Source organism: Micropterus dolomieu, linkage group LG07, assembly GCF_021292245.1.
Source record: "Micropterus dolomieu isolate WLL.071019.BEF.003 ecotype Adirondacks linkage group LG07, ASM2129224v1, whole genome shotgun sequence".
NCBI classification, from domain to species: domain Eukaryota; kingdom Metazoa; phylum Chordata; class Actinopteri; order Centrarchiformes; family Centrarchidae; genus Micropterus; species Micropterus dolomieu.
This window is the reverse complement of record NC_060156.1, coordinates 15,836,818-15,862,561: the sequence shown is the minus strand read 5'-3', so window position 1 is coordinate 15,862,561 and position 25,744 is coordinate 15,836,818. Positions and strand designations below refer to the sequence as shown.

The window sequence follows — 25,744 nt, the reverse complement described above, 5'->3', positions numbered from 1 at the left end:
CAGTGAAAACGCAGTAATTCAACTTAATATTTTATTAATGAGTCTTCTTTTGATTAATTCAAAACTTGACATGGTCCTTTAAACATCCAAAATAAATTACACAATCATTCAGCACTGTGGAAAAAAAACAGGCAGTTTTAAAAACTATCCATGAACAACTACAAAGAACAGCGGATTTCCCTTGAACACCAAAAATTGCAAGTGTGCAATTAGCAAAACACACCCACTAATATTTCAAATGGTTCTCCTGATGTACACAAATCACATTCAGTAACTTACTCATAAAACTCTAAACATAAATCTTGAGGTCCCATTATGATGTATCCAATAACAAAGAGAAAGTACCTCTACAACAGTGCTCTGCAGGCTATTCTGTAGTCTTTACATTCTCAGAGTCAGACAGACATAAGTATACTAGACAGTGTGGTTAACCAGAGGTTATGGAAAAGAAGAACACATTATCGATGGTTAACGAGGTTCTTCACAGTGAATCTGCTGTGTGCTGTCAATCTAAAACATCTTTACTGGAACTACTGCTAGTATAAGGTGCATGCCTTATAATAACAATAGGTAATCATTTAAGTTGGTTTGCATAATATAATTTTAGTGGTAGCTTTTTTTTGTCTAAAAGTATATAATGCAAAGAGATTAGACACTATGACACAATCTCAATGTGTAATATTGTGCAACTGAGATGATACTTCTCCTTGAGAGAGAATTAAGCATTCTACAGGGATTTGCAATGAATACTTATCATTCAAGGAGCCCATTGAAATAATTAAGTCCATTGTTTTTTCCAGTACAGATTCAGTGTGAAAGCAGTTCAGGGGTTCATGTATTTTTGTGGGGATGAGACAAGTTAAAATGTTAATAAAAACTGAATTCCATTCCTACCACATTTCCTTTTTTTCTTGCCCACAATACAACATTATCCTATTTTTTTATTTTTATATATTTTTTTTATGTATTCCACGCGTATGGCTGCAGGTCAAAAAGCTTAAGAGGTATTAGTTCATGAAAGCTTCATGCTTGAGTTCTAACTCTCCATGGGGTCCAGGAACTCTTCTTCAGTGATATGCTCCAGCCTCTTCAGGACTGTGTCTGAACTGGCTGGTGGGTAGTCTGCTACTGGGAAGTGGGACATTGAGTGGCTGTAGGGGGCAGGGCCCTGGAAGGAACAGCAAAGGGTGCGAAGGAAAGGCAACAGCTGGGTAATGGAGGACAAGGAGCGTTGACTGAGGAGGGGGAACTCCAAATGCTCTGTGGAAGATTCCTCACTCAGCCCGTTCAGTGTCTGAAATAGCAGAACAGGAAATCATGGACACAGCGACTCAACAGAACTTAAATGGATGTGACTTTTGGTTTTTCATTGACACAGGGATTCATTAAAAATGATGCCATTAAAGCCTAGTTCACACTACACGATTTTTAGCCCGATTTGCCGCTTGGCGACTGTCAGGCTGTGATCGTAGGTAAATCAGTGGTCAATCTGCAGTCGCCAGTCGTTATTTGTGAACGATGCATCAAAACGGCTCCCCGACAAATTTCTGACACATCGCCGATGTCTGCCAGATATCTAGCATGCCAAATATCCGGAGTAGTCGGCCGACTCGACATCCACATCCAGCCAATGAGAGCAGGCAGCTGGCAGAGCAGGCAGCTGGCAGAGCAGGCAGCTACTTTTTCACTGCAAAACACATTTTACTCACCTCCAGCTCTCTCTTTAGCTCAGACGATCTCTGCTACCTGCGTGTGCTAATCCATTCTTTCACCCATATTTTTGCCTTTATAACTGCTATCTTTATAATAACAAACAGCTGTTTCGTGTGTAGGTTCGAGTCATTTCCTGTTTCACATTTCACGTGCGTTTTCTTGACAAAACATGGTTTGGAGACCAGCGGCGGGTGACAGTCGTTGTCAGCTCGTGTAGTGTGTGACCCTCTGTCACCGATAAGTCATGTTGTGTGAACGCCACAGCGACTTCAAGATTCCCGTCACAAGACGGCAAGTTGTGTAGTGTGAACAGCACAGTGATCGGCCATCGCTTAAAGTCGTGCAGTCTGCACTAGGCTTAACACATCAGCTTTTTGAGTCTGACAACATTTATGTGAAAGGCCCTATCGCAAAGCGTGGCACAAGTGTCATTGCTAGTTTCCAACTAACGCAGTTGTCATTTTCACTCCCAGCACCCACGTTATATAAACAGCAATAGAACATGCATCTGTGTGCCCACGGGAGTGTTGGTCTTAAAATGAAGTGTGGTCAGGCAAATTGTTGGAGCATTGCTATCTTGAGGCAGCAGAAAGAGATTGACCAAAGATTTGCTGCTTAAATGCCCCACGATATTTGTTGTAACTTTCCTGCCCACATGGAAACGTTTAAAATGCCAGCGGCCTCTCTAATCATGAAAGTAAATTGTTAAAGAAAATGCTGATACACATCAATAAAACACAAAATAAAGAAACCTTTGGAAGAGAGAGAGAGAGATGTGACCCACGACCAGTTCATCATGGTTTATAATAATGCACTACAGTGAGGATCCATACGTTTCAAAGAGGAGACAGCGTCTGTCTGTCTACAGACTCCAGTCTGCAGTATAGTTCAGACACTTTATTGATAAACCACAGAGCTGCAGATTAACATTAGGCTTCATGATCAGAGACGGTTTTATCATGTCCACACTTCTGTCCATATCCCCCCTCTTCTGTGAGTCTGCTATTCAATCAATTGATGGTTTTTATAATGCACCATTCATTCATCGGCCAATATGATAGCAATGCGCCAAGGTACAAGCACACCTGGCTTTTGAAAGGACATAGTAGATGACACTGACTAGTTTATTGCATGTTACGCCCAAAACAACCTTTTTGAACCATGCACCTGGCGCACTGACCATTTTTTCTGACATTAAACAAGCAAAATTGGACAGGGACACGCCCCGAACACAACTGCGCCACACGCTTCATGCTGTGTGCTTAGATCATTAAAACAGGGCCCTAAGTGTTTCCCAGTTTAAGAAAATAATTGACAACGGGGAGGGGAAGAACACTATTTACTTTGTTTCGTAGAGATCAGAAAATTCCTATATATATCCTCTGTAAAAAAAAAAAAAAGGAAAAAAAAAAAAAGGGGACGGCTGTGTTTAGTACTCATCCATTAGAAACACAGTTTTATTTTTGGATTAGACCAGTTTTGCCAGTTTGAGCTGCCCCCTAACAAAACAGATTTTCCATGGGCATAGTATAACTAACAATAATACTAAGCATCTCATCAAAATGACCTTTCAGGGGTGTAGACAGTTAAAGTTGGGAATGACTATCTGTAAGTTTGAAATTGACTATTTTAACCCACACATGATCTTACCCCATATCGCTGTTGTATTGCTTCCAGTGCTCTGACAACATGGGGTGTGCATTCCTGCTCGCCTTCTATCAGTGCAGTCTCTGGGCCACCGTAACGGTTCACATCCACTTCAGGGACAAATGCCCAACGGTACCTGTACATGAACCAAACATTTACAAAGAAAATGTAAGATAGAAAATAGTATGTAGACAAAATAACTAATGCAACACCACAACTTAAATAAACACATGTGTTAGCATGTTTTTGAATGAAGTCCTTTTGTCCTGAATCGGGCTCTTACATCTGAAAGAGTGGTAGTTTCTCTGGAGGAAAAGCCAGGGAGGTGTCCAGAAACTTGCAGGCTGACAGGTACATGTCCAACTCTGCCGGAGAGAAATTCACTGGTCCATTTCTATCGAGGGCTCCGCGCACCACTTTAGCCAGCCTATTGGGTACACATATAAAGAAAGTATTTTTAGCCAGAGCATCAACAGAGCATCAATCAAATATGAATTTGTGAAATAAGGAATTAACTCACTTTGAGACGTCTTTCTCTGCCTGCAGAGCTTTTTCTAGACGTACAAATATACGAATCTGAAAAAAAAACAAGTAGCAGTTCCATTAGTTAATTAAAATAGACACTTGTACATTGTACTTGGCCCTGTGTATAAAGCCAGCCTCTCCAAGAGTGGGATTTTACCAGTTCGGTGACCATGATTGGCCAAAGTGACGTGAGGTGCTGGGATGAAATCCGCAACAGGAGAACACGAAACATTAGGAACATCTGGGCTGAAACAGCAGCGCTAGGGTTCATACGCAAAGCCTCAGTGAGACGCTCTGAAAGGAGGGAAAGTTTATCATCGTTAAACAGCACAAATGTCTGTTTCTACAACTAAATTGAACAGAATTACATGAACATCTGCATAAATATCCGGTAACAGTACCACACCTTGGATGAGGGGCAGATACAGATGATACTGGTCGAGTTCGCCGCTGAACAGGGCAAATGCCTGGCGCTTCAGCAGCATGGGTTTCTGGTCTGTATTAGTAAACAGTTTCAGTGAGCCACTCTGCATGCCTACAGCACAAATAAAGACAGCAAATAATCAAAATCAATATCTCTGTAATTTGAACAGATGTGGCATTTTGAATGCACTGGTTTGAAAATCATAATAGCCCTCTCCTTTTACTCTTTATCTATCTAATCTATACTTATAAAAGTAACATTCACCTTCTGAGTCACAGATTAGCTGTCACCTTTAGACTACATTTGTATCTTTCAAGCACCACAAACAGGCGGTACTCACTCAGAAGGTCTTTAAACATGGTCTTCTCATGAGTCAGTAGGTGGTCAGTAATGGATTTCCAACTATAGAGAACACAGGACAGTCAAGCACAGGACATTAGACATTGTTGATCTCCAAATCATTTATGCAATAACATTAACTATACCTGACAGACAAAATTGTTTTTATTAATATACAGTAAGGTCATTTTACACAAGGCATGCGTTATCTGCTATATATATATGTCTATATATCACCAGCAAATTAACATGTAAGCTGATCTACGGTGTGCACGGAGAATGACGTCTTTCAAAAGTGCAAGATAGCACCTATTATTACTACTTTTGCCTTAATGAATACGCAATTTGGTAACGGGAGGTTAACATGGAAATACATTTATTTAGTAAGCGCAATGTGATCTAAGCCTAAAAGCAATTTTATGTGAGAGCAACACATACAGTCTATGGTGCAACAGCATCTGTACTTAATACATTTGAAAGGAAGGTGCAAACTGCCAAGTGTTGTTGCTGTTATCGTACCGAGAAGGAGACACAGCCGTAATGATGACGAATGAGGTGGATAAATTAAATTAAAGAGATAGATAAATTAAAAATATTAGATAATATTATTTTGTATCCAATATATAGAAATACAATTATTATATTTTATTTATTCGATTTCTATATGATTTGAATTGTTTTCCTTGAAGCTTTGGCAATACTGTTGTATTAACATTCTTGCAGATAAAGCAAATTTTCGTTTTGACCTTCTTTTCTCTATGAGATGGAAGAATTTAGAAAGTTGCTTGGCGCAGCGAAGAGCCCCCAGCTGCAGTAGTGCATGGATCATGCATAAAATTCATCTAGCCAGAGGGAACGATCACCAACTGCCAGTTGTAATAGCGACACAACCCATTGTAGGTATCGGAAAGGGAATGGGGCGTTGGGGCGTAACTCCATTGTGTTTGCAACTTTTGTAATCTATGCAATAATTCTTAGTTAATCACCCATAACAGGTACTACAATTACACGTGCAATATTTTTAAATGCACATGCAATTTAGTAAGCTTTACTCGGGGTGTTAGGCAGCCCTAATGCCCTTAGTGCATTAGGGCTGCCTAACACCCTGATTAACTAAGAATTATTGCATAGATGACAACAGGTGCAAACACAATGGAGGTGGTAGTTTTTAAATGAGGGTTTTGTTTGTTTTAATCATAAGTATTCATTCACTTGTCCTTCTGTAAGCTCTGGTCATAAAAGTCACACACTCAACAACAATTTTCAGACTAACAACTGCTTTAAAGTCTTTAAAAATTAGTAATTTTGTATTGAAGTTACTTCTGCATGTTGAAAATATTATGGTTTTCAGTTAAATGATCGTGACCTTTATTACAGAAGTTATCATTAGTTTAAGTGACCTGGACTAAACATGACATGGCATATTTTATATCAAACTTGAGTTTCTGGAGAAACTACACCTGCTGGTGAGTTATACCAGATATGTCCACATTTGTAAAGGGTCACTAGCAACAGACGGGCATCCTATTGTTCAAGAGTCATATGGTTACTTACAGGAAAAGAGGAGGAAGAACAAATTAACAAACAAACAAGTCTTGAGCCGTATCAACGCCTGGATTTGTTTGACAAATTAACCACCTTAGTCCAGTCTGCTGCAGAAGACTGACTCTTTGACTTGCACTCTTCTACTCTTCTGTCTAAGTGGTAAGCCCCACATCTTGTATGATGGGTCTTTATATGAGGAATGTTTTCACCATTCACTGCCATACACTATCAATCCATTATATTATGCTATGTGGCAGTTATTATGACTCTTCTCTGTGTGCGTGTGTCTCGTTCAGTATTCCTGACGTTCCTAGTTGTAGAAGAGAGGGGAACAATTGTGTGTAAATAAATTCCTATCCGACAAACAAACATACTAACCTGGGAGCACAGGAGGTATCCATGGTGAAGAAGAGGGGGTCCATGAAGAGCTCAAATACCTCTTTCTTCCACGCCCTTTTGGTATAGGCGTACCCACTCAAACTGCTCAGCAACTGAGCACCCGCTTCAAAGCTGGGCATGTTGTAGGCACTAGAGGAGAGAAAGACCAAGTTAGAGGAAGTTTACTAAGACCAAGGAGACCAAAGCTGTTAGCGTTAATATGGCCCTGCAACGTTAATTACCTATGGTTCTTCAGGTAGGGGAAAACATAGTACATGAGCCGAGAAATGAGAGGAACAGCTCTCTCCTTCTCATCACTGCGGTATACCATGTCCAGAAGTGGTGCCAAGATCTACACAGTGAGAAAATGTGTTGAACAATGCACACAAAGAGTCATCCCATTCATTCTCTCGCCATAAATAAAACCTCAAAAACTCCTACCTCAGCCAGGAGCACAAGAGCTTGCACACTGTAAACCGAGGGAGCCGAAGAGGAAACCATTGTGCTAGCTTGAGCCATTGACTCTAACAAGGAGATAAGGAGAGAAAGAAGAGTGTTACAGTCACAAGTGAACTCAAACTTGTAATAATTCTGGGTGGATGCAACATGTGCGTATACATATAGGTAACAATAAGGATAGCAGTGTTTCTTTATTGAATAAATGTGATCACTCACATGAATAACTTCATACTGAGTTTAAGCTACCCCTCCTAAGGAGACAAATACCCCCAAACCATTCCAGGAAAATGTCCCAGAAAGCAGGTCAAGGGTTCTATCCTGTACTGTTTCCATACATCTAAATGCAAATGTCACTTTAGTCCTTGTTTATGAATGACGTTCCTGCCACCTGAGCCCTAATAATGAACTCTGAATTGAAGTCACAGAGCACAATGGGAAGTTAATTTTTTCCTGTGTGCAAGCATGTTTGTTTGCTACATTTCTCAAAACAGGTATTCAGGTTGTTCCTTTAATTTACACTTTACACTTAGGACTAGGGATGAAACAGTATGAAAATTTTATATCACGATTATAGTGACCAAAATCATCACGTTTTCAGTATCATGGTATTGTAAAAATGTGCCAAAAAATATAAAAATGTACTGATACACACACTGAAACCATTTCAGCAAGTTTTATATTGAAAACTACCAATACAATTGCCATTTTGTTTGCATAAAAAATAAAATGACAGCAAATACCTTTTGTAAACATATGAAAATCATCTAAGTGTATATTATCAAGATTTTATATGGACAATTACATGGAAACAAATAAGTCTTTAGAAGACAGTGATAGTAACTGCAATGAGCCTAAAAACGTTTCTAGATATGCTGGTTGGTTGACTAAACTGCATAACGTGTTATCATGTGCAGTGGACGAATGGAGTCTGCAGACACACGACGTACACAGCAACAGAACAACGTGTAGTGTTTTTACAAGAGCAGCAACACTGAGAGCTTCAGTTTACACGCTGTTAGCAATTCAGACAGACAAACCAAAGCTAAAAAAGTTAACTCACCCTGTGTTCACTATAAGGTCATTTTCAAGTGTCCCTCAGCGCTCTCACAAAAACAAAAAAACGACCAGACTTCAGAGTGACTCCGCAACATTGTCCTCCGCCGTGTTGTCATTGACCCAAACAAACCCACGTTGCATTCTGCGCATGCGAGCCTGCATCTGGGAGACGCTGGACAGTGTTTGCTGTGAGACTATAATAGTGCGGTTAACCGTACCCAGTTACCATGGTAATTAAAATGTGTACGGTAATAATAACCGTCGGGAATTTCACCATGGTTTACTGTTAAACCGGTAATCGTTTCATCCCTACTTGGGACACTGGGTTTCCATAGATATGGTGGCATTTCTCATTTGTAAATTTCGTAAGAAAAGTTGTGTCCATCCATGTAATACTAAGTGTAGAATAGAAAGAGCAGGTTTTCTGACAAAGGGCTATACTGATCCCCTGGGTTAATTTTCTCAACCAGTGGCTAAGCATTGCAGGTGAGTTTTGTGCATGCATGCATTTGTCCGGAGGTTTCTAAAGTTACCATAATGGTCACCCTCCACGTCGGCGTCATCTGGTTCGTCTGCTTCAGGGCACACCTGTGGCTGAACTTTGACCTCAAGACTGCGGCTGAGCCAACTGGTCTGCTCCAATGATGACCCTGCGATGCCACCCACTGCCTCGAGGATCCGCTGAGTCACCTCCTGCACGATAAAGTGACAATGAATATCACCACACTATCTTGCATGCACTCGCTCGCCATCTCAGTTATACAGTCCCCTCCAAAAGTATTGGAACAGTAAGGCAAATTCCTTTGTTTTTGTTGTTCACTGAAGACATTTGGGTTTAAGAGTTCAGAATTTCAGCTTTTATGTCCTGCATAGCAAGCACAACAATTTGGAATGTCCTGAAAAAGAAAGAAACTACTGGTGTACTGAGCAACAGACGTTAAACAGGTCGGCCAAGGAAAACAACAGTAGTTGATGACAGAAATATCGTGAGAGCTGTGAAGACAACCCCCAAAACATCAGTAAGTGACATCACCAACGACCTCCACAGTGCAGGGGTGAAGGTATCACAATCTACTGTTGGAAGAAGAAGAGAGCAGAAATATAGAGGCCACACCACAAGATGCAAACCACTCATCAGCAGGAAGAATCAGAAGGCCAGAGTGAAATTTGCAAAGAACTACAGAGATGAGACGCTAAAGTTCTGGACCACAATCTTATGGACTGATGAGACCAAGATTAATCTCTACCAAAGTGATGGAAAGGCCAAAGTGTGGAGAAAGAAAGGAACTGCTTATGATCCGAAGCATACAAGCTCATCTGTGAAGCCTGGTGGAGGTAATGTCATGGCTTGGGTGTGCATGGCTGCTTCTGGAACAGGCTCATTAATATTTATTGATGATGTAACTGATGATGGTAGCAGCAGAATTAATTCAGAAGTGTACAGAAACATTTTGTCTTCCAATTTATGGAGAAATGCATTGAAACTAATCGGGAGGAAGTTTATCATGCAGCAGGGCAATGACCCAAAGCACACTGCCAACAAAACAAAGGACTTCAACAGTTGAAAAAAGTGGAAAGTTTTAGACTGGCCAAGTCAATCACCTGACCTTAACCCAATAGCGCATGCAGGCTTGAGGCAGTTATTGCAAGGGTTATGCCACCAAATATTAAATGTTATTTACTTTAAGATTATTTGTTCCATTACTTTTGCTTACCCATGAATGCTGTGGTCTAATACAAAGGGTGATATGTCCTGAGCTCTTTAACACATCTAGATGTGAATTCCAGGACATAAAAGCTGAAATTCTGAACTCTTAAACCCAAATGTCTTCAGTGAATAACAATAACAAAAACAAAGGAATTTGCCTTACCGTTCCAATACTTTTGGAGGGGACTGTATGTATAGCAATATAACACCAGCATCATACCTGCAGATCTCTAGTGTCCTTCTTATTGTCCAGGTTGGGGAGCCTATTGACAAAGTCATTGAGGATTCTGCAAGACAGAAACCTTTAATGAATATCATATTTCCCCCCCCCAAACAATTGACAAATATTTACAAGGAAACATGTTTAACAATTTCAACAAACACAACTAGCAGGCCAATCATTGTCAATGTCATAATTTTAGTAGGACCATATTCTGTACTATACAAGTACAACTACCACATATTAGAGTACGGAATAAGTACTGAATATGTAAAAACTGACCCCAGCAGTAAAAAGTGCCCAGGCGGAGCCAGGTTGAGCTGAACAGACTCCCGTAGCAGACTGAGGAGAGGAGTCATGTTTTCCTGCAGAGCCTGAGGTGGAATACTACATAGAGAAATGAGAGATTATTAGAAAAGTGAGCTGTTGTAGAATGGTCTTAAACTTAAGGCAGGACTTTGTACTTCCTTCTTACCTCTGGACATAGGCGTAGCTGAACTGTAACATGGGGATGTCTACCAGAGTTGACCTCTGATGGAGGGAAAAGTACAACATGTTACTAAATGAGGAAAAATTCACTTCAGACACTTCCAAAATGCACATTTTGTGCATGTATGAATGTTTGTGTACCTGTTCTCCTTTGATCTGATGTGGTTTTTTCACCACCTCCTTGATCAAGTGTAGGATAGTATCTGTGTGCAAGGTGTTCAGTGATTTCACCAGATCCACAATGGTTAGACGAGCCTCACTGGCCACAGGTAAAACCTAAAGAAGACAGGAGAGTTTGCTGCAAACAAGTACCCTAAAGGCTTTGTATGTCCTTTCGTTGTTTCTTGACACACTGCAGATCTTACTTTGTTTTTGTGTCTCCTTTTACTCTTCCTACTGCTCCACACTGCTCCCACTGAAGCCATGAGCTGAACTCCATACTGCCCAGTCAGAGGGACCAGGAACTCCAGTATCCGCTGCCGTAAGATCTGAACATGCACACACCGTAAATAGATTACATTTTCCATAATAATCAAAATTCATAATAATAATAATAATAATAATAATAATACATGGAGGATTATGAGTGATACATACACACATATTACAGGATCAACAGAACACATACAACATAAATGCCACAGATCTGTCATTAAATACAATGGCGCTCGCCTAAAGAAATGCAGAAAATATGCATGTACGCAACACACACCTTGGTACTTTTAAAGTAGACAGAGGTAGAAGTGTGTCTGCTGCTCTGGGCAGAGTCAGATGCCCGCCTTTGAAACTCCTCCCTCATGACCACACCCCATAACAATGCCATGCTACTGAGCATGTGCGGTAGTGCTTCGATCACAGCATTGCGTGCATTACGGACATCCACAGGATCGCAGGCGACCAAGGACTGAAAGAGAGAATGAGAGAGCAACATGGGCATCTACATTCTCATGGATGTAAGAGGTAAATTACCTGTGTGTGTGTGTGTTATTTCTCACCCTCTTGTTGTCCAACAGACAATAGTGTGTAATAGCGGTCAGGCCTTCGAGCAGGGTCAGAGGGTAGTCAGGGGCAATGTTCTCTCTCCTCCCACTCAGGCTGATCAGAAGACAGAAACATGTATCAAACATTTCATTTTAACCACAATGATGTTCTCAGTGTATATTTTTGATGAACTAAGCAGTGTGTCTTTGTTCTGTCTATATTATACTTGCAAAGTGGAAACTATTCTTCCATGACTTTGTTTTCTTTTTTTTGTTTACTTTTTCATATGGGTTTTTATCATTTGTTTACTTGAGACCAAAACCTTTAATGTTAGGAGAGAGACCTTAATGGCAACCCTAAACATTAAAAAAGGACAAACCTAAAGCTGGCAAATCATCAGTGTACAAAGCTGCGTTTTCAGCGTTGCTCAGTGTACCTTTGACTTATCTTTCCTCCGTCATGCTCGTAAAGCTTGACCAGCTCATCCAAGTTCCTGCAGATCTGACTGATGAGTGGAGCCACAATGATGCCTAATGACCGACCCAAGTATGGCAGAGAGGAGCACAGCAGTGACACCCAGTGGGGGTGCATGGCATAGCCGTACTGTGGCTGCAGAGCCCTGGCCGCGGCTGAAACAAACATTCCTTGGGCTGTGATGGGGTGGCTTTGGACGTACTGGGCTGCCTTGATGGACTGCTGAAAAAGAACTGCAGTTTGCCACTCACGAGCAAGCGGGGTGCTGGCAGTTGGGGATTCACGAGGCTCCGTGGGCTGGCCAGATGCTCCACCTGACCCAGCTGCTGAGACAGCCCCACCAGGCCACACATGGTACTCCAGGACTATTAGAGCATGGAGGAGTTTCAGTAATTCCATTTGTAAGGGGTACTGTTCCTGACCCCCTCCTGCTCCAAGATTCACTAGACTCTCCTCTGACAGGCCTCCCTGTTCATCCAGCAGCTCCACACCCTTGGGTGGTCCCTTGTCTGTTCCCCTCTGGCTGACATACATGGAGGCAGAAAGTGTAAGCAGAGCATATTGCTGCACTTTACATCCTGTGAGGAGTCTGCGGATGGGCTCCATACTGGCTTCATTGCCCTCTTGTCTCCGTGCCATGCAACCAAGCTGGTTCACCATCCGGGTCAGCACCTCCACGCTCTTCACCTGCACTTCCCTGTTCCCCTGGAGGTCAAGATGGCCCAGACTTAGATAGGAAGGGTATTGAGAGCGCAGGAATCGCAGACACAGGGACACCAGCAGTTCAATGAGCAGGGATGGGGGCACAGAGGGGGAGGACGAAGGGGAAAGCATGCAGCTGTAGAAGCCGTGACCATCCTGAGCCTGTTGGTGCCGCTGAAGAAGGTTGGAGACCAAGTTTAAATGTGCAGCAGAGCTCGTGTCCAGAGAGGTGTAGGAGAGGGACTCCACCAGAGGGCACTCAGCACTGCTCCTCAGCAGGCTGTCCAGCAGTGCCAAGCCTTGAAGGAGATGGCGCCAGCCGCCCGCCATAGGATACAGCAGCACATGGCGGAACAGAGAGTCGATGGCCTCTCTCTTCTCACGCTCCCGTTTTAACAGACGAGACCTGGCCATGGCCTCTAGCTCTAAATCCTCCTCATCCTCACTTGACAGTGAATCAGATGCCTGTGTGTGCTCGGACTCTGCCCTACGCAGGCCGTTGACCACACCTCCTTCCTCAATGCCCGGGTAAGGCACAGAGCCTGAGCTGGAGTTCTCAGTGGATACCTGGGCACCACTGGTGTCAGCTGACTCCGTGTGTTCACTTTCGGCTTCCTCTTCCTCCTCCTCATCCTCTTGCGCTCTCTCCTCCTCCTCCTCCTCTGTCTCTTCACTCTCACTCCTAGATAACACTAACGTTTCCGGTGGTTTTGCCAACTCCGGGCCACTGTCCAACTCTGCCCACAGGGATTCCCGGTCCACAATGTTCATGAGATTTAAGGTGGTGACCTCTGTCGCCATGGCATCCCCAGATGTCCCAGAAGTTTTGGTGGAGCTTCGACTTCTGCTGCTTAGAACCTTCAGATTACCTTTGAGAAACAAAACACACACATATATAGCCAAGCCAACGGTCCTCCAAATTAAATTGTATTCACTTCCGCAACATAAAGTACTGTTTACAACACACGCTGACAAAGTGCACTTACCAGCAGTGAGATTTTGTTTGATGCTCTGAATGGAGCAGCGCTGAGTGGAGGGGTGAAGCAGCAAAAACAGAATAGGCTCCAGGATCCGAATCACATCGTTGAGGGAAAGAGCCCTGACCAGCCAGCACTGAGCTGCTGCACTTATTGAGCCATCTGTGCAGCTCAGACTGTCCACCACAACACACAGAGACCTGAGAGACATACATTTAACAGTCAGATTTACTAAATAAAGGACACCAACTGCTCACTGCTTTTCAAAAATGTACTAACCGGTCGAAGGAGCGATTGAGAGACATGCTCCTGTTGGTCTGGATCTCCCGGGTCAGGTGCCATAGAATTGTGAAGCGGTGCAGTGCTTCCAGCCTAACAGCCTGGGGCAAACAAACACAATGCAAACCTTTTTTTTTGCTCAACTCATAACATTTCCTAGTAGAGGTGTGTTTGTGTGTCCCAGTTCAACCGACACATCCAGAAGATTTTAATGTGTGTGAACAAATTGTGGTTCAGCATGTGTGCAGGTATATTCACCTTGTCTTTGTGCAATAGCGCCTGGCAGATGATGTCTTCACAGATGAACGCTGAAGGAGCCAAACAGTGAAGCCTGTAGAAGAGCTCCACGCAGGAAATGTGCTGCTCTCTCCGCTCTGTGTCCAGCTGGCTCCATAGTACTTGGGACACCCTCTGGGTCACAGCAAAAACATTGCAAAATCTTAATATACCACATTTATACTACAGCTTTAAGTTACATCAACATTTTCTAATTTATAACCTAACCTGGTAGAAATCTGTGCCCTGCTCTATGGCATGAAGCAGAGCAGGGTAGATGGGTGGCACAGTGACCATCTGCAACTGCCCACTCAGAGGGTTGGAGTCAGATGACTGGTAGCGTCTGTGCTTGTCCTGTATGACCAGTGCTAACGACTGGGAGTGGTTGATGAGTTCCAACAGGGAGGCCACTGCTGTGTGCTGAATGTTGTAGTCCCTGGACAGGCAGCACAGGGTCATCAAGGACCTCAACCACACTGGTAGGCTGTCCACATCCCTGCCTATGGAAAACAAATATGTTTTTATTATGTATTTGTAGATAAAAGGGGCACCACAGCAATTTGACACATTAAGATCAGTTACCTCATCACAAGGAGTACTACTCATCATGTAAAAAACGTTGTATAATGTCTTCTGTCGCTCTGGAAGAAGCTTTTTAAAATCTGCGAAAATAAACCTACTGATGTCATCTGGCTAATGTGAGTGTTTACCAGGCAGAGAGGATTCCAATGTTTTAGAGCTTGACCTACACTAAAAGGTCAGGATAAGGAAACTTGACCTTTGCTTAACCAGTTTTTCATTTGTTTCTTCAAAGTCATGTAGCTGAGAAGGTGGTCTCAATGTATTTGTTTATACTTAGCTGGAACTGCTGCTGACCTGTGTGACCAAACATGTCTGTGTGGAGAGACACAGCCTCCTCTTCACTTAAGTAGACAGGGAAGGTGGTGCACTCAAGCAGCAGGTTGCAGGTGGCGGTGAAGGCCTGTCGACAGGCCTCAGAGATCTCTGCCCTGCTCCGGGGCATGTAGCAAGTCGCCCAGTCCAGACACCCCGAATGCCCACGTTCCTTTTTCTTCTCCGTGGGGGCTGCTGAGAGCTGGGCGTCAGGTGCAGTGCGGGGTTTAAGTTTGTTTGGAGTAAACAGTTCAGTCAGTTTGTCTTTAATTTCCTGTCCCCCTATGCTCTGCATCAAAGTCTTCTGTTCCACAGAGGCAGCAGTTACATCTGGCTGGGGTTCTTCCTCTGGTTCCCTGACATCCTCCACTTGCACTAGCAAGTATCTGAAACACAGAAGGAATGAAAGTATTTAGTGATATCATAGTTGATAAAAGAGGTCCACCTAGGATGCAGCTAATATGATAATGGCTCAATAGTTTACCTTGTGGTTATGAAGGCCAGGATGTCCTGCAGACACTGGGTCATGGTGTCTACACTGCCTCCACTCCTCCACACTCTCTCGCTTTCTTTACAAATTGCATTTCCCTCAGCTGCCATCCCTGGGGGGAGGTGCTGCTCTGACGGTGAGGCGCTGATGCCCAATCCGCTGTCTTCAGACCTGAGTGTTGGGTAAACACCATTTGCAGGATCTGCCTCATCTCTACTATCTCCGTTCAGCTCTTCATCTCCATGGTGACCATTAACCTGACCAACACCACCGTCTGTCTTTTCCTCCTTCTCCATATCCTAGATAGAGTATAATTGATATAATGAGGCAAAGTCACACGTAAAAAATATCTTGTTAAAAACCACATTGGCATGGACTGTCAAATGTCTAACCTGGGTCGGTTTGCTTTCCTCCTCTGGCGACTGTAACTCCACGTCCGCTGCGTGTGCCCCTTCCTCAACGTCCATATAGGCCACAGGCATCTGGATCTTACTCAAGACCTTGAAGCAGGCACGTAGACTCTGTGTGACATCTTCCAGGCTAACAGAGTCCATGTGGCTGCGCAGCGTCCGCAACATGGTGCCCAGCATCTCAGGGAGGAGCTGGGACTGGATGTCAGCATAGAGTTCCTGTGAGGAAAAAAACCACACTGTTTTTGTGTAGAAATTTCTTTAGGTGTGTGTATATGAGTCAGACTTCGGTCTACTAATGCTGAGTAACTGTCAATATTTGTACACTGTAACCAAGTACCAATGGGATGCAAAAAAGATCAACCAAAGGAAAACGATTGTCTCTACTTTGTCAAAATAATACCAATGTATCTAAATTTGTAGTTTTTGTTTGCCAAAACGTCAAACTCCAACATTCTGGTTTTCAGGCAAATCAAATATTTTTTTGAATCATTAACAAATATTTGTTCTGGGCCTGTGTCAAAAAAAGATGCCCCTTCCAGTCTAAGTTTTACTGCAGCAACTTTGTTTCACAAGGGAGGGATCTAATGGTGCACCAGTGTGCAAGTTGTTTACCAGAGGAAGAACGTCAAGCAGGAAAATTATGAGATTGGACATTTCGGTGACAGACGGGGCAGGGTGACTGCGGTCCTGCTGAGGAGGTGTTGGTGGGTCATCTTTTTCACTATAAAGACAGAGAAATAAACAGTGATTTTTATTTTGCAAAGGAACAATTATTTATTAATTACTGAATTCAGGCATTGGTTTTTAAAAGTCATTGGTAATGCTGTAATACTGTATAATGTGTAAATGCTGACTTTTCCATGTAATCTAGCATTTTTCTGAGTTGATGGGATGTTTAGTCAACTTTTGATAACTTTGGGTTTTAAGAGTTTAACATGCATCCTAATGCTAATTTTTAGGTTCAAAATCTTATTTAGGGGTTGCACCAGAACAGGTTTACATGGTTTAATTTTCAAAAGCCATATTTTATTTTTTTTTTCATACTGCACATTACTGCAGCTCCTCTTTTCACCCTGTTTAATGCTTCATTTTAGCTATGGAGTGATGCATCTTACCTCTCCAAGATCTTTGTTGGGAGTTGCACATGCACAGTTCCTAGTTAAGGACTACTAGCCAATCAGAAGCAGAGTAGGGCGGGTTGTGAGAAGCCAGTAAACACTGCTTCAGATCAGCTGTATATCCCCTAACCACCTTGGCAACATAGACTGGAGCAACAGTTTCAGAGTGGTGAGTTATTAATCTGTAAAAAATGTATCTTTCATCCATAAAGTTATACCTGAGCTCGGTCTCTACATCACAGTAACAACTTTATGCCTGGAGGGTAGCTAGTGTTTGGAAGAGAGAGGAGATGCAGCAAGCGGACGTCTTGTCACTGTGTGCTGCAGCTCGGTGTGTTTTTCCACCTGTATTTTTGAGGGCGTGTCGGACTAGTTGCTAGGCGAGCATTATGACGTCACAGAGAACAAAAGGAAAAGGCTGGACTACAAACGAGCTGTTTTCAAGCAGTTCAGAGCGGTGTTTTCAGTGGGAGATGGGAACTCCTTTTGGGCTGGACTTTGGGCTTTTTCACTTTGCAAACCTATTACATGCGCAAAAAAGAGATATAACTCAATAAAGGACAGGGAAAAAGCCAAAAAGCATAATACCACCTCTTTAAGAATTCCATGTCATCATCATCCCGCCATACCTGAGAGAAGTGCAGAAGCGCCGGGTCATGTACTCCCACAGGTATTCACTGTTGATGGAGCTCACAAGCATATTCACCGTCTTTATGATCTCTGATGCATTCTTATTCTCTTTTATCTTACTGTTTAAGAAAACATAAGAAAAGCATCATCTGTTTTTGTGTTCCATTTGTCAGTTGCAATTTTTCAGTACAGTTAAATATGTATCCATTCAACAGTGAACTTGCATCTGTCATATCGTCTGTCACGCTCACCTGGCTAGCTGGTTGCCTGAGAGCTCTGAACTGGTGATGATTTCCTCCCCCAGCATCTCTCGACAGTGGCTGTAGAAGGCTCGGATCACCTCCAACAACACACTGCTCAAGACCACTGGACCTGAGTGGAAACAATGTCATTATCAAAGTAAAACGTGCTTAGAGTAAAATGAAGTCATAAACAAAAAGCGGTGGCAGGGCTTTGGGTTTGTCCTTTGATAATGTTAAAGGAGTACACCCCTAAAAATATATATGTGCGAACCGGAAAAATGATTTGTGAGCAATGCGATCACAATCACGGAAGAGTTTTCTGTGTTTGTGAAAGCTTTTAAAAGCTGTTTTCAGTGAGCCAATTTTTTAAAATCAAGTAATTCAACATTTTGAAGTGTTTGTGTACTGTGTTGCTCAGTGCTGCCTACCTATCTCCGGTTTATCCAGCAAACTGATGATGATGCGAAACGGCCTGAGGCATCCAGTCACATTATCTGGGTCGCTCTTCTGTTTGAGGATGTTTATCAGAGCCTGAAGCCACAGAAACAAACAGGTCAGAAGAGACACGTGGCAAACAAAAACTGGTACACTGTACACCTGACCAAGGTGTGACATTAGACATAAGCTTCCTCTCATTTACTGTACTCGCTGACATACTGTCTGTTCAAAACATTTTTTGGCCTGGCCTGGGAACCTCACTGTGATAAAAAGATAAGTTACTGCTCCCGGCCAAGAAATAGTCCCACACATAAATTTCTGTATAACCACGAATTACCTGCACGAGGAAATCTCTAGAGTAGGTGCTGAAGTAGAAGGATGTATGTTCCTCTGTGGTAGTGGAGAAGGTTGGGTGTGGTGTCACCATTCCTCCTTTTATGTCAAGCCCTGAAAACACATACACAAAGGCAAATAATACCGAGTTAACTGAGAAACTGAGTAGGCAATTCATCAGTGAAGTATATTTTAATAATCAGCACCTAGGAGCCAGGCGTAGAGGCGTCTGTTGAGGGACATGTCTCTGCGGAGCAGCGTAAGTGAGGCTGCAGACACCACTGTGATCATGTCTTCGACACTCACAGCAATACTGCCCTCCGCTGGGTCCTAAACCAACAACACACAGAGTAACAGTTGGACATGGAACAGAAGGAAAGGATGGGAGCGAAATGACAGGAAAGTCCCTATTTTCAATGGAAAAGAAGGTAAAGAGGTAGCAACTTACAAAAGTAAGACACAATATTTCCAAGTGGCAGCAAAAGCAGTTTGTTCAGAATAAATAAAAGAAAATATTGGAACGCTGACAACAGCAGTGACAGCCATCACATGGTACAGCGTAAATTAACATATTTCAGGGTAATTCCTGTTTATTCCCCCTAAATAACCTCAATCTAATGATGTTATGGGAATCCGAAGGACATGTGATTTCAGGAGTAGAAATGAAGAGGTACTTTAATCAAATGACTTAAAACCACAGATTTTATCCAGAAAAACAGGGAGTGAGAGTGTTTATGTGTGTACCTACCAGGCATTTAGCAAAGGGGAAAAAGTAGAGCAGAATTTCAAGCATGTTCCTCTGCACCAGGACATTTGAATCTTGCAGAGAAAGACATACCGACTTCACCTGAAGACAGACAGAAACCAAGAAGACACATGACAAAAGATGGTGATGGAGTGGACTGTAGAACTAAACTGAAACATGACAGAAATATATCCACAATAAAAAAAATATTCCACATAATAAACAGATCTTCATCATTAAATGTGCTTCACACCACATGTGTGCAGTAAGACAAACACAGACACTCACCACCAGCCGATGGTCGTAGCCTAGCATGTGTGTTTGCTGGTGCAGGGACGCCATGCGGTCAAAATGTGTGACTATAAAGACCGAGGCGGGTAGTCGCACCATGGGGCTGACCAGCATACTGCCCCACAGGGTGCCATAGAAGACCTGCTGACCCACCAGCAGTGACAACTTGAGCAGCAACACATCAGTCCTGGACAGAGAGAGAGGGCAACATGGAGATAAACTCATTGACATGTGTTCAATACACCCCCTAAATAAATCAATATTTCTGAGTAGCAGGCCGCCCTTGTGATTAGTGACGTCATACCAATCAATTCTGTTCCAAATCGTCCACTGTTTCAGTGTTGAAGTACAGTTTAGGCAGTATGCAATCCTAAAGGGGTCAAGTGACCCACCAAAAACTTACCTTGTCAGCATATTAGCTGCTTACTCACAGAAAGTTGTAAATCCAAACTCATGTTCAGCTGTGTCTTCTTCATACATTTTGGATACCTTGGTCACTGGTTTAGAACTTACTGATACTTACTTACTGACTTTTTCATGGACTCTCCTGTCTATGTGCACTACTGTGTAAATTAGTGGAGCATGAACAGTGAAGTTGACAGATCATGGAGAAACTCAAACTGAAATGTTCACATATCTGAGTGAGAAAAAAGAACAAGGCAAAGTGTGATATAACCTGTTCTATTGTGATGGATCAGTATGTGCAGAAATAATGTTTAGTTCCAGGATCAGAATAACCTTGGTTATGCATCCACTGCAGGGGCAACACAGCAGCTGAATCAGTCCTGCACCTCATACAGAGCTACAATTCCTCTTTTTTGCTGTACTATTGGTAAATAATTATACTGTTATGAAAAAGCCCATTTATTCCTTCTGTAATGAGTCACTACTTAAATAAATTTTAAAAAATAAGGGAAATGTTCCTAAAACAGCTGGGCACTGTGGTTTTTAGCAAACGCTGTTGTAATGCTATGTACCTGTCGTAAACCTCCAGTCCTTCCTCCAGGCCCGGCAGTAGTCCTGTTATGAACGCCTGAAGACTGGGCAGCAAAGCCCTCTGCAGCGGGAGATAGTAACGCTCGTACAGTGTCAGCAGCACAGGCTTCACTGCCATGGCTGCATGGCCCAACAGTGGGAACAATCCTGAGCTGGAAACAAGTAAGATAAGTTATTTCATTAAAAGCTGCACACATAATCAGGCCAGCACCCCTCCTTGAAGCAGTGTAAGATTTAGGCCAGTTTCTTCACCTGTATATGAACAGATCTTTGGCCAGCCATTTTGTTCCGATGATTTTGAAAATGACCTCGTAGGTCTCCAGAGCCTTGAGGTGTACTCCGCTCGGCAGAGCTGGGTGCAGGCACTGGGCGAGACGCTTCCCTATGATCAGTCTCTTGGGCAAGAGGGAGTAGCGAAGGTTACTCTGTAGGGCCTGAAAGAAAGAGATGGAAAAAAGAAAAACAAAAAGGGTTGTCATTGACCAAAAAGTTTACATATTAAGCAAGGCTTCAATAGCCACAAGACTCTAGTAGTATGGCTTTATAACATAGTCTCACTAAGAAACAAGAACTTCCCCCAAAGTACAGAGAAGTGAAACACACAAAGCAGCTGTTGAAACACGCAAAACAGTTTCATATTATGAGCATAAGCAGCACCTACTGAGATATCCAGATAAATATATTAGCAGTTACAGTATTTCTCTGGCAACATAAGTCTACTCTGTGCATCATACCATACCTTATTGAGCTTGCCAAGGCAGGAGATGAGATCTGCCCACTCACTCGAAGACTCAAAGTTTCGCAGCGCCTTCTCAATGACAGCCGCATAGCTACGGTATCGGTAGTCATTCTGTAGTTCTAATTCCTCAGGATCCATGATGCATCAGTCTGATCCCAGCATGTTCAGAACAATATTTCTGAAAAAGAAGCAAAGAATTTGGGTTTAGTCCGTCTGCAACCTGTCGGACAACCTTCTGCCTCTGAGGCTTCGTTTATAGCAACTACAATTAGCCAATTTGCTCTGTCTACTATCATATACAAGCCCGGAGGCTATGGAGACAAACGCACTCATTCACGGCTGGTCAGCGCTTGTCTGATTGACCTGTGTCTCAGTCTGTGGAGGGAGGAGTCGGTCAACACAAACTGTGTGGTCTTGCATGCACCAGAGAAAACAAGTTAGGACTGGGCACAAACACACAGAGGGAAAGAGTTTGTTTCTCTCGTCTACACATTGAATGCTGGCCAGCTAGCAGAAAACAACGGCCTGCTCGGTTGATTAGAGCGGTCAGACTGAACCACACAGTAAAGCTTCAGGCCATAAAACCAAATGAGCCGAAAGATGCTGACAAGCTCTGTAGAGCTGAGGGGAAATACAGAGTTGGGTAATAATTCTCTGCTGCCAATTTCACATTAAATGTAGTCATTTGATCTTTTAATTATCAACATAAATATTGACTCGTAGCTTTAAAAAGGTCCTGGGGAAGAACTGAAATAGGAAAACAATTTTATTTTAGTCTACACAGGACAAAAACCCACAACAAACTACCCAACTGTTAAATCTACTGTATGATCTGTTGCTTTCAAGCACATGCCAAAAGCAGTGGTATGTGTGTGTGTGTGTGTGTGTGTGTGTGTGTGTGTATGTGTGCGCGCACACATAGTGAATTTGAAAAAAGCTAAACAGAGAGATGGGTCGGGGCAGAAGGAGGGCAGGATTAGAGGAGTACAGACATCTGGACTCCGTGTGCCTGAGCTGAGAGGGGCTTTACCATCGTGGACCAACTCAACAACATGTACTCAGAGCGACTCAGTATTAGTGGTGAAACGATCAGCCTATTAACACAAAAATAATCAAAGTAAATTTAATTACCGATTTATCTTTTGAGTTATTTGTAAAATACAAATACCATTTACTTATTTAAGTTTAGAAAATGTGAAAATTTGCTGATGAACTCTGGTTAATATCTTTAAAAAAGACTGAATACAGGGTGTGTTTTTTTGTTCCTCATTCAACATAATAATACATATATTGGAAGACATCACTTTAGTCTCTTTAAGCTTGCGGTGGGCAATATTGATTATTTGCAACTACACAAGTAATAAATAAATGTAGATCCCAGATCTTCACCCTCTGGAATGAGACAGAAGAAGAGGCGAGTTTATTTCTTGTGGAAAACAAAAAGCAGGAATGTAAGACAGTCAGTGAATAAAAGAAAACTGGAGAGATAACTTGTAAAAAGAGTGAGCTAAGTGTTCAAGCGATGAAGAGGTATGAGAGTCAAGATTATTTCTCATATCACCTCCTCTCATAACACCGGCAGCAGTTACACCTCGTCAGTGAAAATATTATAACACATTTCACACAGTGAATCACTGGAAATCTAAGTAGTATCAGTACAAACTATGAACAACAACTCAAATATAACAAAGATTCAGCAGATAGATGAAATTTTTTAATTTCTTAAAATTACACTATAATAAACATTGCATGAAACATGTGGGCTGTGGAAGCCTGTATTGTAATATTAAATGGGTTTATGATCACTCAAATAGAGCGCACACCAATACCAAAAGGCCTATATCTACAATAAGCTAAACTTGGCAGCTAATTCTGGCCTGTCCGATAATATCGATCACACTCTGACTACTTTATTTAGGATGCATTTACCTTGACTGTTATGTGGCAGTTTTAGCAAACTGTTGCAATATTCAGCTTCTGTTGGTTTGGTAACAGTGTGCATTACCATCGTCTTTTTTTTGTGTACGACAGAAAGAAAATGCAATATATGCACCCATTAACACCTGTTGCCCCTTCTTACACGTATCCCTTTTTATAGCATGTGTCCGTAAATGATCAAATGGTTAAAATGCATAGCAAGTGGTTAGTCATCTCTAACCGGACAAGACTATTGACATCAAGTAACTTCTAATCCATAAAAGCCACATGCAGGACTCGTGACTGCAGAATTTGTGAAATCCTGGCTTTGGGCCTGTCACCAGTGGATTAAACTTTTTCCCACTGATATTAAAATTATGAGTGTTTAAGACAGATAATGTGTAAACATAAAGGTGATGCTATTCTACACAGAACCTGCTCAGATGGATCTCATTAGATGGGCCATAACTCTTCCTGCAAAGAGTCTACTTTATCTGTGTGCAACCTTCAAGCAAATGAGGATCCTAAAAACCCAGCGTAATCACAGGCGACAGCGAGATAATCGTGTAGGCCAAGCAGATCTATAAGTACTTCCTCATTTTATGTGTCAGCAAAAACAGCAAGTGCGATAAAACCATGCAATTCAGGCAGGCTGCTGTTGGGCAAGTGTGTGCTTTGAGGGTGGACAGTAAACACGCACTATGGCACACTAAGCCCCGCTATGGACTGTGTCACCTGACGCCACCATCACTGCGGGCTATATGTGACGGTGCTGAAGCTGTGAGATGGCAGATTAGAAAGCATACAGCATAAACTGTGGCCAACTGACAGTTGGCTGCTGCAGCTTTTGGCCTGTGGCATCAGAAGTGCCTGCCGCTGAGTATATTATGTAACTGCACGACCACAGACTGCATCGTTATGTCACTATCCCCAAGACTAGAAAACAAGCAAGGTACTTTTACAGTCACGTGAGTCAAATACATACAGCTAGCTTAATAACATTTAGTCAACACAAAATTCAACTAGGCAAAATTCGAAGATACCTTGCTAGCCATTAAAAACGTAACATTAACGTAATATTTAAACAGTATGGTTTTTAAAGTGTCAAAACAAATCACAGTCCTCTGGTTTTAAGAAGACAGCAATTACCATTTGAGCAAACACAACCACCGTAAACAAAATTAGCTAGCTATATCAGGTGCATAAATGACTCACCAACTGCGAAACAAGCCCAAGATGCGCCAGAGCACACCCGCTTCAAAAGCAGTGTGACTCAAAGAAACGACAGCCCGGTCCTCATGGTGCATATTTCACACTGGAGTCGCTCAAAAGAAAAAGAGGTGGCAACCCTGCAATGTGTCCTGAGGATGAGCATGTCACTAAACATCCCTAGACTACCAGCGTTGATAGCCATTACGGGGCGGGATCCTCAAACTCAGCTGATTCAGAGCTGAAAGCATACGAGCAGCTCACTTCCTGATAGAGAAGGGGTGGGGCGGGGATGTTTTATACAGCAAAAGAGATGTTTGTCCCTTCAAACCGTCGTCAAAAAGTCAATACACGCAAAACGTAGTTCTAAAGTCTTGCCCGGAGCAAAAATAAACCAGTTTCTCCTCGTAAAGCTTTAAAGTGGAGATGTAGCCGTCAACGTGAGCACACTGCCCCGCGGGCGTTGGTAGAGTCCAGGATGTGCAGTGTTTACAAACCTCTCACCTCACTGCCAGATATTTGACAGTATTGCAACATTACAGTCTGTGATAGCAACTCCAAATACAACCTTAGCCATCATTTTATGTATTTATTTGTCACTTCAAATCAGAAAAACAATGTTTTATTATCCAGCTCTGTAGCAAAATAGATCACTAAGTGGTTGTTTTGTGTTTTATGGAGTACACATTATACACTAACTAATAAATTAGGCATAGCTAAATAGTCCAGTATGGGTCTTTTTCACAGTGGACATTTTGACATGGCATGGCATTAAAAGCACGTGTGCAAAAAATATGGATTTTGGGGCTGATACTGGCATCCATATGATTTCATCTCAAATCAGTGCTGGAAGAAGTAAATAAGTAATTTACTTAAGTAATAGTAACAATACCACCATGTGAGAAATACTCCAGTAAAATTTACTTAGTTAATAGCACACAAGTATTACCAAGTAAGTACTATGTATTATGGAGCAGAATGTCTCTGGTCAGTGTTCCCTATTATATATTTTATTATTGGACTGATGCATAAGTGTGTGAGCAGCTTTCCACTGTTGTAGTTGGAGCTACTTCTAACTAATTATTTATTATTTACAG

At 42.3% G+C, this 25,744-nt stretch overlaps 1 protein-coding gene across 2 annotated transcripts; it reads right to left on the bottom strand.

Moving 5' to 3' along the window:
• Positions 1–17: 17 nt before the first annotated feature.
• dop1b (DOP1 leucine zipper like protein B) lies at positions 18–24,865 on the bottom strand. Of its 2 annotated transcripts, none has more exons than XM_046053180.1 (38): positions 24,654–24,865; positions 21,522–21,699; positions 21,035–21,216; positions 20,764–20,934; positions 19,784–19,973; positions 19,499–19,597; positions 18,957–19,080; positions 18,755–18,864; positions 18,408–18,510; positions 17,989–18,109; positions 17,737–17,856; positions 16,602–16,710; positions 15,969–16,205; positions 15,571–15,875; positions 15,069–15,472; positions 14,421–14,692; positions 14,175–14,327; positions 13,917–14,017; positions 13,647–13,837; positions 11,921–13,529; positions 11,499–11,598; positions 11,216–11,407; positions 10,869–10,991; positions 10,645–10,779; positions 10,490–10,545; positions 10,297–10,401; positions 10,015–10,081; positions 8,620–8,779; positions 7,013–7,095; positions 6,814–6,923; positions 6,572–6,721; positions 4,650–4,711; positions 4,292–4,381; positions 4,043–4,179; positions 3,881–3,936; positions 3,644–3,787; positions 3,364–3,496; positions 18–1,294 (listed from the first exon to the last, which is right to left on the bottom strand). In XM_046053180.1, the coding sequence occupies exons 2-38, from the start codon at positions 21,657–21,659 to the stop codon at positions 1,037–1,039; spliced, it is 6,900 nt and encodes a 2,299-aa protein (XP_045909136.1). In that variant the 5' UTR covers positions 21,660–21,699; positions 24,654–24,865; the 3' UTR covers positions 18–1,036. The 2 variants fall into 2 exon arrangements, with proteins under 2 accessions (XP_045909136.1, XP_045909135.1); XM_046053179.1 differs by having other exon boundaries at positions 4,292–4,420; positions 24,654–24,864.
• Positions 24,866–25,744: the final 879 nt, after the last annotated feature.